The following is a 16,057-nucleotide window of genomic DNA, read 5'->3' as shown; positions in this document are numbered from 1 at the left end:
GGCCTAAAAGAAGAGAGAATTTATTTTATTTTATTTTTTTAATGTTTATTTTGAGAGAGAGAGCATGAGTGGGGGAGGGACAAAGAGAGAGGGAGACACAGAATCCAAAGCAGGCTCCAGGCTCTGCTGTGTCAGCACAGAGCCTGACTCAGGGCTCAGACCCACGAACTGTGAGATCATGACCTGAGCCAAAGTCGGTGGTCAACTGGCTGAGCCACCCAGGTGCCCCCAAAAGAGAGAATGTAAATAGGCCAAGAGAAGCAGGCAGAGAACTTGCTCAGATACTTGCAAGAGGACTTGTAAACACAGCCCACAAGAAAAATGGGGAGTGTGGTGACAGCTCCCTGGCACTAAAGCAGCATCGCAATGAAGCTTCTGGGCCTGGCCTCTGGAATCAGACCGCCTGGGCTCGCATCCCACCCAGGCAGCTTGCTAGCTGTTTGATACGAGGCATACACTTAACTTCTCAATGGCTCAGTTCCTTCATTGGCGATGAGAAGGTTTTTATTATGGTGGCAGAAATATTAGAGAGGATCTGGATTGCAAAGCTGAGCCCTTTGGACTCTTCTGGGGGGACTGGAGAATCCTCTTCTGAGACCAGGGGAAATAAATTGACAGTGCCATTGTATCTGTGCATATACTGGTCAGGATAGATTAGATCGGAGAAAGAAAGACAAGAGGCATGAGTCCTGTTAGGGGGCTGATACAGTGGCCCTAACATGAGGTTCTGGGAGCCAAGACAGAGGTCAAATAGCAGTGGGGAGAATGGGGAAGAATAAAAATAAGGGGTTTGTCAAAACATAGGGATCAAGAGAATTTGGGAAGTGCCAGGGTCTGAGGATGCACTGTCTGGTGAGGCAGCCACTGTGTGACTCATGAATACTTCAAGTGCGGCCAGTCCAAATCAAGATGTGCTGTATCTGTAAAATGCAGACCGGGTTTTAAATATTTAGTACCAAAAAAAAGTAAAGCATCTCAGTAATTTTTTACATGGATTACATTTCAATTTTGGTCATATTCATCTAAAGAAGATAACAAAATGTCACTTTTTTCTTTTTTTCATGTGGCTACTAGAAAAAACTTTAAATAATCACATATGTGGCTCACATTTCTATTGGATAACACTTGGTCTAAGGAATTAGGAGAAGGCAAAAGGGGATGCTTTAGTGACCAGGACAGTGGTGGTGTCACTCATAGAGAAAGGGACACCAGCAAGGTTGGAGGCAGGCAGTGGTGTTTCACTGGGTTTTCCATGTGTTGTGTTTAAAGCAACTGGGCACCATTTTGCATGTAAATTTTTTTTAATTTTTTAGTGTTTATTTTTTGAGCGAGAGTGAGCAGGGGAGGGACAGAGAGGGAGGGAGAGAATCCCAACCAGGCTCTGCACTGTTAGCACAGAGCCCAACGTGGGGCTCAGCCCCACAAACTGTGAGATCATGACCTGAGCCGAAATCAAGAGCTGGATGCTCAACTGACTGAGCCACCCAGGTGCCCTACATGTAAATTTAAACAGGCTTTCATTTAAGACATTGAGATTGTGGTAAAGCATTGTATGCGAAGTGCGTTGGTCATAGCTAACGTCATAAGGGTAGATCAACGTCTACTGAGGACCAGTGTGGGTCAGGCAGGTGCTGTGTAATGTATATACGTTCTTTCATTTCCTCCTGGTAACAACCCTGTGAAGTAGGTACTATTATTATCCTTTCTTATTTTACAGATGAGGAAACTGAAGTTCAGAGAAGTGAAGCAACTTGAGGTGTAGTAGTGATGAGCCAGGATCCAAATTTATCTGTCAAAGCCCTGTTCACTCTGCTACATCAGTCCTCCGGGACGGAGCCCTGGAGAAATGAGAAAATGGAGTCAGAGGAAAGAGCTGTACTGTAGAAAGGAATATCACTGGACAAGCAAGAACAGGATAGTCTAGCATCACTAAGAGGAGAAACTTTTCCAGAAGGAAGTGGCTGTTCAGAAAACAAAGTTAGACTTTTATAGCAAAGAACTATGTTAGATGATAACAGCTATTTCGAGCTGAAGGGCACTGAATCCTGTAAGTTCAGGTCATTAAAAAGGAGTATTTTCCGGGGCTTGTTCAGAACCCTGGAAAGTTAAGCATGGATAGGAAGTGGCGTTCTTTTAAAATTTTTTTTTTTTTCAACGTTTATTTATTTATTTGGGACAGAGAGAGACAGAGCATGAACGGGGGAGGGGCAGAGAGAGAGGGAGACACAGAATCGGAAACAGGCTCCAGGCTCCGAGCCATCAGCCCAGAGCCCGACGCGGGGCTCGAACTCACAGACCGCGAGATCGTGACCTGGCTGAAGTCGGATGCTTAACCGACTGCGCCACCCAGGCGCCCCATAAGTGGCGTTCTTTTAAATGGACATATTTTATTCCCAGGCAAAAATAAACGTGAATAGAACCAAGAGGCAAGACTCTGGCAATCATTATTGGTGTTTCTCAGGAAGACCAAATCAAAATTACATGGGAAGCTTTAAATACAGATTCTTGGGCCCAGCTGCAGACCTATTGAATCAGATTTTTTTTTTTTTTAAATAAGTGCCTCAGATGCTCTAGATATACAGTGAAGTTAGGAACCCGCTACTCAGGCTCTGCAGCTCTCTCCTGGATTTATTACCCAGATTGGCTCATTCTCATGGCTTCCTACCAGCTTCGCTAGGGATGATGGGATCATCCTCTGTCTTTAGCAATAGCCTTACCTAGAATCTGGGACAGTCCTTCTCTTAATGAAGAGCAACCAATTCTTCTTCACTTCAGTCTTCTTCCAAGGCCACTTTCTCAACACCTGCTGTCATTGGTATGGAGACCACCTATCTAAATGAGTAGTGGGCCCTAAATGGAGGTCATGTCTTCTTTTGTCCAGGGCTCCTGACAGTTCCCCCCCTTCCTTCCCATTCCTTCCTGTACTCTTAATGTTCAGAGACCAGCAGTATAGGGTGGTGATTAAGAGGATGACCTTGGAAGTCAGGTGGCCTGAGTCCCAGCTCTGCTACATAAATCAGCATACTCTTCAGCAAGACTCTTTTGGCCTCTCTGTGTTTCATCTATAAAACAGAAATGATAGAAGAACTCATCTCTAAGAGGATTAAATGAAATGATTCATGGAATTCACTTACCAGGCACATAATAAATGGTGGTAGTTGTCACATTTTGTCATTATACCTACAACAGTAACATTGTCACCACCATCATCATTATTATTCAGGGACATGTGGCTGGATGGCAGGTAAAGTGAACTCATCAAAGGTACCAGATGAGGACCTCGCAGGGGTCTGCAAGTATAAAAGCATGCTACTTTTAGAGGATGCACTCTTGAGGTCTTGAGAGAATGCTGTTCTTACTCTTTTTCATCCTGCTCATTCTGAGCCCATATAAACTCTTAGAAGAGCTCCAGTCACTCTGTCTTCCCCAGCTGCAGTGGCATTTTCCACTGTTCCATGCAGCCCTTCCTCATCACGCCCTCTCATTTTTCTCCCCCATGGGCCGGTAACTTGTTCTTTTGCTCTTTGCTCTCAAAACTGGACAGGAACAGGGCAGGACATGGGGCTGGTCACAGGTTCACCACTCTTGATCTTACAGCCTGTGAGCTCTGGTTGGGGAGAAGGAGAAAGAGAATGTTATGGCTTGCATCTCCACGTTTTCAGGTCTTAGGGTTTGATGTGTTCAATTGTGGCATGATAATAATAGAAATCACAGCTAGCCTTTGTAAGTTATTTACAGATTACAAAACAACAGATTAACAATTGTGTATCAGTCAAGGTTCAGTTACCACAAGCAGCGTGCTTGGCAGTGCGAGCAGAATGGGCTTTCGTACAGGGGACGAGGTACTTGTGTAATCAGTAGAAGGGCCGGAGCAACTGGTTCTTGACTTCTCAACCAGGACCAGCTTCCAGACATCACCACAGAACTGGCCCCGGGGGCCCAGCAGGAGGTGGAGAATTGGGAGACTGCTGTAGCCACACAGTTTCTTAGCACCACATCGATAGAGACTGCATGCTGGGATGCTCCCAAAGAGCAACTTGCTCACCGCCCTGCTTGCCAGCAGAAAATAAGCCAAGCCGCAAGCACCGGCCTTCTCACTTCCACCTTCAGATCTCTGATGATCACATCCCTGTCCCTTTGGCGGAGCCCGCATCCTCCAGATCCCTAGTTGTAAGAGAACGAGCCGTGGCTCGTAGATGTCCGTCTTCTCCCTGCACCTTCACATGTTCTCCCCTCTGTGCCCATCTGTCTCTAAATTCCCTCTTCTTTTTTTCTTTTTTTATTTGAGAGGGAGAGCGTGCGCAAGCAAGCAAGGTAGGGGCAGGGAGAGAGAGAGAGAGAGTGAGAGAGAGAGAGAATATATATCCCAAACAGTCTCTGCACTGTGAACACAGAGCCTTGATGTGGGGCTTGAACCCACAAACCTGTGAGACCATGACCTGAACCGAAATCAAGAGTTGGATGCTTAACTGACTGAGCCATCCTGATGCTCCCTAAATTCCCTCTTCTTATAAGGACACCAGTCATATTGGATCAGGGCCCACCCTAATAAGCTCATTTAACTTAATCATGTCTGTAAAGGCCCTATCTCCAAATACACTTTATTCTGAGTTATGGGGGGTTACTTTTCTTTCCATCAGGGCGGTTCAGTAGGGCGCCCCAGGAGGAAGGTAGGGCAGTTGTTCAGTGCCAACCATCAGGGACTGCAGGTGCCTAGAGTACTTCTCAGGGGATGTGATCAGAAGGTATAGGTACTTAACAGTCAGCAAAAGTATTCTTTGTATTTATTATACTCACATGCTTATGTTATCTGATGCTCTTAACAGCTCTTTGAAATAGGAAAGTATTATTATCCCCACTTTTCCCATGAGAAAATTGAGGCTTACATGGGTTGCGAGTCCTTCCCTGGGGCCCCAGAACTAGGCAGTGGCAAGGGCAGGAGTGAGCTCAAGTCCCCTGCCCTAATCCTTGAGTATGTCCCTGGAACTAAATGTCCAAGGCATAGTACAAAGGCCATGTCACAAGTTCAAATAGAGGGATGGGCAGGTATGCCAGCAAATGTTAAAGCAGCAGCCTCTACTTAGATTCAGCCCAGTTTTATAAAATTTTCTGATTTTTCCAGAAATCTTTCTTTGTCTGAAAGGGATAGCTCAGTTTTTCAAATGTTGACAATTTAAAGTTAACCCCCCCCCCCCCCGCCCCCAACACACACAGTTGAGTTAACCCTGTGTGGGGCCCAGTCAAACACATCAGTAGTCTGGATTCAGCTTGCAGGCTCTGATTTAAAAGAAGTGTTCAGGAGATAGAGACACTGTTCTACGGATCTGACTGTCCTCCCTCTAAGGCCATATTAGAAACATGTTGCTACCTCATCATATTGCCTTGACATTCTTCTTTTGCTCTTTTGCTGGGTGAATTTTTCTCCTGTTTCACACCTGAATGCATGATTTTCAGTCTTGTCAGTGAACCAAGGGACCCAACATTATTAAGTATCTGTGTGTACAAGCTACGTACTGATAGGCACTCTTGTTTCTCTTCCCAACAACCTTGTGAGCTAAGTGTTGCTGCCTGCACCCCGTTAATAGATGAGGGGGACTGATAAAGGGCCAAGCCAGGGTAAGACATTAAGACTTTGATAGTTGAAGGAAGATCTGATGGAAGCCTTTTTTTTTTTTTTTTTTTTTTTTTTTTTTTTAACCTGCTCTTTTATTATAGACACAAGGGGTGTATTTGCTCAGAACACTGGCTTCGGTCCAGTGCTTCAGTTATTTGCCCGGCCAGGATGACCTTGTGATTCAGTTGCTGCTTCCCCAAGTGTGCTCCCTCACACACTTTCCATCCCCACCCTCTCCGTGCAGCAGACCCCTCTGGACAAAGGTTAAGATGCTCTTCTTTCCCTAATGGGAAATGTTGTTCCTAGGAATTTCTAGGAACCTAAGAATTCAGATGAACAACAGCCTTAAAACCAATGCCAACTATTTGAATCACTAAATATTATGTATGTTTATTTAGATTTGCTAGCCACCTGTAAAAATGTGAACAAGGCTGCAGAAGCTACAGCCAGGGTTTCATGAAACTGGGGGTCTGTGCAGGCCTCTGCCCTTTAGGGAGGCAGAGGCAGGGCTGGTGGCTCAGGATCTCCAGATGCTGACCTCAGTCCTTGCCTGGTCGTGACAGCTAGAACATTCTTGCTTAGCTTGCGGAAAGGAGAGGGGAGGCCTGTTTTTCAGGACACCGGATAAACAGATGCTTTCTGCACCAGAAGGGCTGTTGCACAGACACAAAGCAGTCAGCAAGCCCACAACTCCAGGTCATCAGTGTCAAGGTCACCCTAGCCCTGAGTGTTTGTGAATCAAATTAATTGGAATTGTATCCTTTCCTTGGTGCAGTAGGAAGCATGGCTTCCGGGGTGAAAGGCTTATGAGCTTGTTCAGGGCTTATGAGCTGGGTTAACTTGAAGCAAGTTTTTCTAATTTCAGTTGCCTCATCTATAAAATGAGTATGAAATAGTAATAACACCTTTCAGGATCGTAGTGAGGCTTCACGGACCGCTGCGCATGAAAGCAACGTGTGCAGTCTAGGGTTTCATACAAATATCTGGTGGTGTTTGCCTTGGAAGCTTTCTTAGAATAAAGCAAGCTTTTTATCCACGTGGTAGCACAAACAGACAGACATCCTTGCCTTTGAGGGAAGAGCAAAGAAAACCCGCTCAAGGCACAAAGATGGTTGGAGATACCTGTTCTCTCGGTCCAGCTGTTGAGGAGATTCAGAGAAGCTGCAGGTTAGGAGGAAGTCGTCAGCTAGACCTCCAGCTCCTGGAAACACCTCCTCTCTCTCCACAACCAAATAGCAGTGGCTGTTTTTGCAGTGACAGGAGGCATCTCAGCCCTGGGTCCCTCCATGGGGCTCCTTAAGTTGGAACTGTAACTTTGATCTGACTTTTCCCTGAGTTAGAAGAATGTTGTAATAAGAGATGATGTTCTCCAGTGGCCTGGTACACAACTTTTTCTAGGAATGGCCACAAATACCCCATTTAATTGACCTGCCAAACGCTATTCCTATATTCAGTAGGAAGTTGGTGGTGGTTAATAATCTGTGTGTGAAAATCACCCATCTCCTAAACTTTAACTACTTTTCTGGGTGAGTTTAGACATATGGTAGGAGAGGGAAACAGACTTTGAGAAAAGAACTCATATTTGCGTTGGGAGCCCAAGATAAGTTGGTGGGGCCAGAGGACGGGCTCCACTCCCCCTGAAGCAGAAGAGAAAGCGTCCCCAGGAGAAGGAAGCAGGAAGCTGTCTGAGAAACAGGGAGGACTGTGAAGGGAGCAGATATCAGAATAGGGGAAACCTGCCAGAGGCGCTAAACCTGCAAGTATGATCTGTGAATTGCTGTTTTCAATCACAACTATAATACACGAAGAAACTCACGGGTACTAGAGGCAAAGTTTCTTACCGATGTCAGAGGGACCTACCCCAGTATTTAAAAAAAATTTTTTTTAACATTTCATTTTTTGAGAGACAGGGGGAGCGAGCCGGGGAGGGGCAGAGAGAGAGGGAGACACAGAATCTGAAGCAGGCTCCAGGCTCCGAGCTGTCAGCACAGAGTCAGACGCAGGGCTCAAACGAACGAACCGTGAGATCATGGCCTGAGCCGAAGTTGTACACTTAACTGACTGAGCTACCCAGGTGCCCCTACCCCAGTATTTTATAGAGCCTGACTGTGGGCTCTTTGCTCATAGCTACGTGGGTGGGAGCAACGAGTGGTCCAGGCCTGACCGATGTGAACTGGTGTGCAGTTACAGGGAAACTTGCGCAGGCCTTGGAAACTTTATGCCCTGGAGCCTGAGAAGAGAATGCTTGGCGTTATTCTCATGCAAAGGGACATTTAGAAAGTCCTTAGGATGCAGCCTGGAAACCACAGGACCTTCAGAAGGGTATCATATTCACATTCTGGAGGTTGGGGGCCAAATCTCAGAAACCTTGCCAACTGGCACAGGAGCCCAGTTTAACATGCTGCAGGGCACAAAACGTGGAACTAGAATGCCATGAATCCGGATGCTTCACTCTGCTTGCAGGGAGGTTTGCCTTCTGCCACGGTCCCATTTCAAAGGCTCTGTTAATAAATGCTTGCCTGGGAGCACAGAACAACACTGGGCCAGGCCGCTGGGTATGAGCAAAACCACCGGGAGAGGACCCTAGGCCTCTCCCTTGGGTGGGGCAGGATGATTGGAATCTGAGGAAGAGGCAGCGAGTCAGGGAGTGTTGAAATGAGGTCGCCAAGGCCTAGGATTAAAGCCGGGCCACCCTGCCCTGTGTATGATGTATGGATGATTCCTCCTCCCAGTTTCCTGCACTGGTGGGACATCCTTATTTCTAGGGGAATCCTCTGTTGTCTGTCACCAGCCATTCCATTCTACCCTGACAGCAGAGTGCAGCAGAATCACCTAAGGATGCACTTACTAGGGGCCTCATGCCATGGCCCACCCAGGCCCCGTCATCAGAATCCTGGAGCCTCACTGACCTGGGCGAGGCAGCCAGGTACACAGGCGATTCTGATTCATCGTGCTGGGTGTGGCCTCCCAAGGATAAATACAAGAGCAGCTGCTATTTTTGGGGTACCTTGGTCCTCTGATAAACACTACATGTGCATCAGCAAAGTGGCTCCTCAAAAACCATCATCTCCTCAAATTATGCAGAAGAAAGCTTGGGCTCATAGAGGTTAAGTGATCAGCCCAGTTTCACCCAGCTAGTAAGTGGCAGAGGCAGGGTCCAAACCCAGGAATATGAAGCATGACGATGAGGCTGGATGTCAAAGTTCTGCACACAGTTAAAAACACAGGTTTATTTGTACAGTTGACCCAAAGCCACCTCTGACCAAAGCCCTGTCTAAATCTTGGAGCCAAGCCCTTGGGAGCATTCCAAGTGTGGCAGAGCTCAGGCAGAGCACCTTGGTGGCCACGTGGTGGACACCGTGGAGCCTGGGGGTTGCGGGCATGTTTTGTAGCCCTGCCTGGTCCTAGGCCTTTATGGCAGAGATGCTTTTTGCAAGTGCGGCCCTTCCAGAAGGTTGAGTCAATCTGGGTTTGCTGCAGGCGCCACGGTGCCCCAAGACTTTGCTGAGCCCTTGCATAGTACGAGGGAGGCATACCTACTGTCCACCTGCTTCTATGAGTCACAAAACTGCCACCCGGCCTGCCAGCTCTGCATTTTCCCCCACTCGCCACCGTGCCAAGACAGAACTTAGCCATATATGGCAGGGGCACCAGTAGTGCTTTTCCCTAGCCTGCCTGCCTGCCTTTTGGAATATGTCCTTGGACAACCAGCCGGATTAAAGCTCAAGGTCCAGGAGGTTTCATTTCCTTTTTACCAGGTGGCTGGGGAGCGAGAGGAAAAGAGCAGCCTTGGCTCCAAGGGCTCAGGCCTGAGAGGAGAGTCAACCCCCAAACATGTGGTGGGGGTACAGGATTAGCAAGTGCCCTGGACGCCCTGGCTGAGGCCAGAGAGAGGTAAAGGAGGGAAAGATAGAGTTCTGTTAAATATTCAGGCTTTAGGCTGCTCAGTGTATCCCCTTTGACATTTGCAGGGGGTTCATCATTGAGAGTCTTTCAGCTGAAAGGTTCCCACTTTTTCTTGAATAAAGGCTTCCTTATCTGCCTAACTAACATTCCTCAAATGATTGCAAACCTCGATAGCACCTAAAAATGCACCCTTTGTGCAAAGTTCTCCAGAGGCACTCTCCTTTGCTGTTTTCTGTTGCCAGGACTTGAATCAGTGTAATAGTTGGGTAAGAGAGCCAAAATGAAATAAAATCAAACCTTCTATTAAAGGACATAGCAGTAATATTAAACTACACACGTAATGTGGCCTGTGCTTGCATACGCTCATATGTGCCGGAGGCCCCCTAACTACTGCAAATGTTTATGTATATTTGTTTCCTCTCAGAAGATGCTAGAAAAGGCTCCATTGTGCTGCGTGTTGGGGTGGACGGATGAAACTAGTACTGGGTTTCTGCAAAGGAAAGATTTATGAAGGAGCTCCAATGGGAGGGCATTCTCATAACTACCTCACAGAGCCCGTGATGACTGGGAAAAATGCATCCTTTTCCCCTAAGTAATGCAAACTTTAGGAATGTTTAAACAACTTACATTCTTTTCAGGTTTCAGGTAAAAACAGTACCTGACAATGTCGAGCAAAACAGCAAGCACCAACAACATCGCCCAGGCAAGGAGAACTGTGCAGCAGTTGAGAATGGAAGCCTCCATTGAGAGAATAAAGGTAAGAGGCCTGGATGGGATCAAACGTGTTTTCTGATCAGGCCCCTCTGCTCCCCACGGCGGGGCCACGTTTCCGAGAAGGCAGTGCCATTCCCTGCGGCTTGGGGCCAGGATTTTCCTAGGGCCGGCTGAGAGCCTCAGAATCTAACGTTTATTTCTGCCCAGCCTGGGCTTCATTTCAAAAGCACAGGCAAGCCAAAGTGTCTGAGTTAGCCTCTCTGTTGGAACAGAAAACCTAGACCCAATGACAGGATTCCCCAAGAACCTACCTTCCCTGAAGGAACACAGCCAAGTCCCGTGATCTCTGTGTTATGCACTGGGACAGGGGTTCTAGATGGATTTTATAAACACCCTTGTTATCCCTCTGGAATTTACTAAGTGCGTTAGAGTATAGTCTGGCATAGCAAGTCAACACTCGGGGTCTCCTTTTTTAAGACTACGCCACTTTTTTAAATGTGTGTGCACTATTTTAATGACCACATTCTGTACCCGGGGTGAGTAATGCCAGCCTTAGTTGAGATCTACGAGAAAGGGGAAGGCATTTGTTAGGTCACCTGACTTCGAAGTCTTTTCTCCCCAAATCCCAAGAGAGAACTGGGCAGTGTGTGCCCTGGAATGTTGTGAGTAATGCTGTTTCCTAGAAACTGAAGCAGTCACCTGATACATTCCTCTGGGCCTGGAGATAGTCACCTGTCTTCAAAACATGAGGCTGCTTATGCTGTATTTGACGGGACTCAGCTGCCCTGTGTTCCTTGCCTGAGGACACTGATCTGATTATTCTGTGGAATAGCCCACCCAGACTTCTGAACAGGGTGTGGCATTTTCTGTTTTTAACTCATGCCAGAGGAAGGCACTGAATCTTCCCATTCTGGTTTTATCCCTCCTTTTATTTTTCTAAGACCAACCTTTAACAGTAGAACCTAAAGCTCTTCTCTCAAGAATACAGACTCCAAGCCCATAATTCAGTTCCAATTTTGTATCAAATACAAACTAAGATACAGCCTTCCCTTGATTCACATATACTTCCCCATTCCCACGCTTATTTTGAAAAGCGTCAAACCTGTGAAAGAGCTATCACAACAAACACCCATATACCCTTTGCCACGATTCACCAATTATTAACATTTTGCCACATTTGCTTTTGCTGTGTCTTGTACACACACCCACACAACACATACCCTTTAAACCACTTGAAAGTTATTTGTAAACATCGTGACTCTTCACCCTTAAATACTTCACCTTCCTCATAACCACACTACAGTTATAACATTCGGGATCATCTAATAATATCTAACACACAGGCCACTTTTGAAGAATCCAGGCCACTCATTTTGCAGAATGGCCCTCCCATGGGATACCATTGCTTGCCGATGCTTCGATGCCGGCTAAATGTTTTGGCGGGAATAGTTGCTAGCTGGTGGTGCATCATCTGTGCTCACCCTAGGAGACACGTGATGTCATTTTTCTCCGATCTTTAAATCCGATCACTTGGTTAAAGAAGCAGAGCTACCAGATTTGTCCGTTTACAAATCTTTTTCCTTTTTAACTGACAAGTAATCTGGGAGAAACGGGGTCTGGAAAGATCATTCCACCAGTCTTCTACATAGAGGACCAGCATTCAACTACCCTTTTAAAGTTTGTGAATACATTATTTTCTTGTGTGTTTGCTTTGGTTCATCCACACGTCAGGTGTCAAAGGCATCGGCGGACCTCATGTCCTACTGTGAGGAGCACGCCAGGAGCGACCCTTTGCTGATCGGGATACCAACCTCAGAAAACCCTTTCAAGGATAAAAAAACTTGCATCATCTTATAGAGGAACACGGAAACCGTCCCTCGCCTCTTCTCAACAAAGCAAATTATGAGCAGCTCCTTGGAAGACATTTACCTTCAGCTTATTTGGTAACCACTGCTAATAACTAAAATACTCTAACTTGGAACGATTGACTCTGATGTCTTTATTTTCCAAGCTGCCCTTTCTCTAAAACACCTTTTACTCATTTAATACAGAATAACAATCTTCTTTTCCATTTGATAACTATGGTGTCCTATTGGGTTACTGCTTCAGAAAAGTTGGTCTGGGCCATTTTAAAAAAACATTATCTGCTTTTAAATATATGAATAACCCAGTCATATCAAGACTTAAATTACCTAAGTACCTGTCTAGGTTAAAATGCCAAGAATAACTTACTGAAACCTTTATGTTTTTAATAGGGTTGTGCCAACCTGTACAGTGTACATGGGTGAGGAGTGTTTTGTGTATATATATATGTCTTTGTATATACACATATCAATGCTATTTCCTTTTTAAAATTTCTCTCTCCATGCCATCAGTTCGACTCCAGAAGTTATACCTTTGTCTTGAGCTGTATGTAGATAGAATAAAAGTTTTTCATATAGTTATTGTACAAAAAGGTATCCACTGTAATTGAGTTTTGAAGAAATGTTGCTGACCTCTTAGGCTAGAATTAACTATACCGATTAAAATTTAAAAACTGAACTAAAAACCCTCTTATCAGGTATTGACAAGGAAACCTAAAAAGGCTCCCATGATCCTGAGTCTAGAAGAGGGGGGGAGGCCTCTGGGCCAGACTCTGGGGCTCATGTTCTCTAGATTGTGGAGAGACACCTCTGAAATGTCCACCCTAATGCCTAGAGTGCACATGAGCCCCGCCCAGAGGAGAGCAGGAATGTGTGAAAACCAGCTGCTTTTCTCAGCCAAACTTTGTAATTTCACTCTCTCTGCCCTGCCCTTTGTCTTTCCTCTCCCACTAGAACATCTCTTTCCAGAGGTGGTATTCACCTCCCCAGCCCCAAGTGGGTGGAACATGGTGGGATGGAAATACATGAAACACAACAGTATCAGGCACTTTTCAAATAGCTATAGTGCCAGTGTGTTCCCTACCTTGTCCACAAACCACCCGAGGCAGGCTTGGATTCAGGGGTACATGACTTGGGCTTCAGGGTTCCAGCAGCAGGTTCCTTGATTTTCCTCTGGACATGAGTACAGCCCTCACATCCTTGGAATTTCCAGTGGGCATCCCAAGAATGTCCTGTGCCCAGAGAGAGTATTTTAACTTTATCAGAGAAAGACAAAGCGTTCTTAAAAAAAAAAAAAAAGCTCACCTAAGGGCTCAAACCATTCACAAGCCTTTGATATTTTAATTCATCTTTAGTTCATTAAAAATAACTACTGATGAAGGATTAAAAGCTTATTTTCAAAAAGGAGTCAACCCCAAAATGGAATTATTTCTGATGGTTTTCCCTAGTTCTGTACAATCTTGCCCTGCAACACAAGCCCCTTTTAAAACCTAATGTCTGGTTTTAAGTATTAAGTGGATTGTGGGTGAACAAATGTAGTGCTATTTTTAAACTGTTCAAATATATAGTATTTCCCCAGTCACCTATCTGTTCAGTATTGTGAACTGCCCTCACTTTTCCAAGATCATGTGAAAATCATGCCACTGGCCTTATCCTCTTGTCCTCTGCCTCTGGGTTTTGCAATATGACCAGTTTCCACATAAATTGTAGGCACCTGTTTAGGAGAGATAAAGGTGACATTTGAAATGTACACGAAAAAGACAACATTGCATTTAATGCTTCACTTAATGAGACATTTTCTTTTAATAAGTATATTTTTCTACCGATAGTTTCAGAACACTAATCTTATTTTCACTCTGATTTTTAACATGTTTCTTTAAATATTTATAATACAGCTTGTTAAATATTTTTATGAAATTTTATTATACCTTTTCATTATATGTGCACTTTTTCAGTAGCATAGTTCATTGCTTAGTACTAAGTTATGTTCTTTTACCTAATGGAAAACAAATATGTTTTGCTCCCTATTTGTTAATGTGCTTATAGTGGTAAGGAATGGACTTGAGGTCCCTGAAGATTTCATTTTTCCTGGTCAGATATCATAAAGGCTAGGAGTATAAATATCATGTAGCTTCCTAATGATGTATAGGGCATGTTTAAGAAAAGTGAAATCACATCCTTTGATGCTGGACCCAGTGGGGAAAAATTGTAGTTAAATGTTGATTTACTTAAAACTAGACGTCTGTGTGAGAAAGTACATGTATAGGACATACAGAAATCACTTTTGTCAGGCTTTATTTTACTTATGAAACACCATTTTTAACTGTTCTACAGCAGCTGGTTTATGATAATGGACAAATGCCCAGTACGTGTTGTTTTTCCAACTACCACTATAAAAATACAATCACATATATACATGCAACTTTTGGCTTCATATCTGTGAAGCTATTTAAATGTGTTCATTATACTTTTGCCTTTAACGCTGTTTCTGTTAACAGTGACTTTTTTTCATTCTTATATGTTCATTAGTGCATAAATCTGTCCAATTGAGGCCTCAGGACCACGGCAAGATATGCTAGATAAAATTTCATGACTCCGAAGTATTTTACAGAAACACATTATTCCAGTTTGTTCACCAAGTATAGGTTGTGGCTATTTTTTCTTCTCCAGAGAATCAGGTTTTTACATTTCCTTACCTTATGAAAATGAAAGTGCCATAATTATCTTTTAAAGGAAGGACCTGCCTTCTTTCCATACTGTTTTTGTACTTTACTAATCTTTAATTATCAAAGAAATTATACCAGTGACTTAGTAATTTTGAGGCGTAGGTTAGTTTAGGTAGTAGAGGATGCACCAAACTTTTTCTTCAGATGCCTTCTTCTCAGCTAATTTACAACTAAGTGTCATCTGATTATTCCAACTATTGATTGAAGATCTGTAGAAGCCCAAGAAATGAACTATAGTACATGTCTGTCCTTCTCCATAAAATATAATACTGGAGTGTGTTATGAATTGTATTGATTTCTTTTATGATAGATCTATTAACAGGAACAAAATACGTGAATCAAATAGAATTAAGTGTAAATTAAAATAGAGCACTTACCTAAAGTTGGGTGGCCTGGATCATAGCCTTGGATCCTTTTTTAGCCAATGTGGTGCCGCTGTGTCGTGTGACTCTGAACGAGGCACTTCATCTCACTGGGCCTCCGTTTTGCCATCTGTAAAACAAGGGGCTTGAAGTAGACGATGGTGGAGATCCCCCTGCCCCCGCACCTCCACTCTCCGAAGCCTCGGTCCAATGGCCTACCCCTCTACAGGTCCTGCCAATGTGTTGGTGCTATAAGCTGCTTCAAATATAAAATGGTTCGTCTATCATATATGCTCATTTAATAGCTTATGAAAGTCCTTTTTGTTATAAAGCTTTTTCTGGTTTTATGGACTTGATTACTGTAATGTTTTGTTTTTAGCCGTGTAACTCTAAACATCATTCACTTGTCCCAGTAATCTGGGATGGGATTTTGTTATTTTATGGCATTCTTTGGCTACTCATCTGTCCAGCATCTTATTAACCTAAGCACTGTGATCATTGTTTGGAAATCTGTCCTATGGAAAGAATAGAAACATTTCCTTCACATGTACTTCACAGATTCAAAAGAAGTTTCATTAAAACATCCTTCTCTTTACTGGATCCGTGCCTCACTGTATCATCCTACTCGTGTTTTGCTCAATAAATTAATAGAAGACCAGCTTTCTTCCATTCTCCTTCATTCAGTTACCATTGTCTTAACACCTGCTGAGAGCCAGATGTTGAATACCAGGCTCTGACCCTCTAATGAGTAAGACTCACACCAGCCCGTGCAAAGCTCACAGTCCGGAGCAAGGAGGGTGGCATGGCAGATAGAGAAACTGACAATCGAGCAGCAGAGTACCCTGTGTGAAGGTGAGCACATGGTACTGTGAG

The 16,057-nt window shown here is 44.4% G+C and overlaps 1 protein-coding gene across 9 annotated transcripts in view; it reads left to right on the top strand.

Moving 5' to 3' along the window:
• GNG12 (G protein subunit gamma 12) overlaps positions 1-15,842 on the top strand; it is a 129,572-nt gene extending 113,730 nt beyond the window's left edge. For all 9 annotated transcript variants that reach the window (XM_086717251.1, XM_086717250.1, XM_086717248.1 and 6 more), the window contains 2 exons: positions 10,159-10,277; positions 11,966-15,842. In XM_086717251.1, the coding sequence (XP_086573377.1) occupies positions 10,185-10,277; positions 11,966-12,091 (219 nt within the window). In that variant the 5' untranslated portion in view covers positions 10,159-10,184 and the 3' untranslated portion in view covers positions 12,092-15,842. The remainder of the gene's footprint in view (positions 1-10,158; positions 10,278-11,965) is intronic.
• The last annotated feature ends 215 nt before the right edge of the window (positions 15,843-16,057 follow it).

This window comes from Puma concolor, chromosome C1 (assembly GCF_028749965.1).
Source record: "Puma concolor isolate L17-30 chromosome C1, mPumCon1.1.hap2, whole genome shotgun sequence".
NCBI lineage: Eukaryota > Metazoa > Chordata > Mammalia > Carnivora > Felidae > Puma > Puma concolor.
This window is presented reverse-complemented; position numbering and strand designations above follow the sequence as displayed.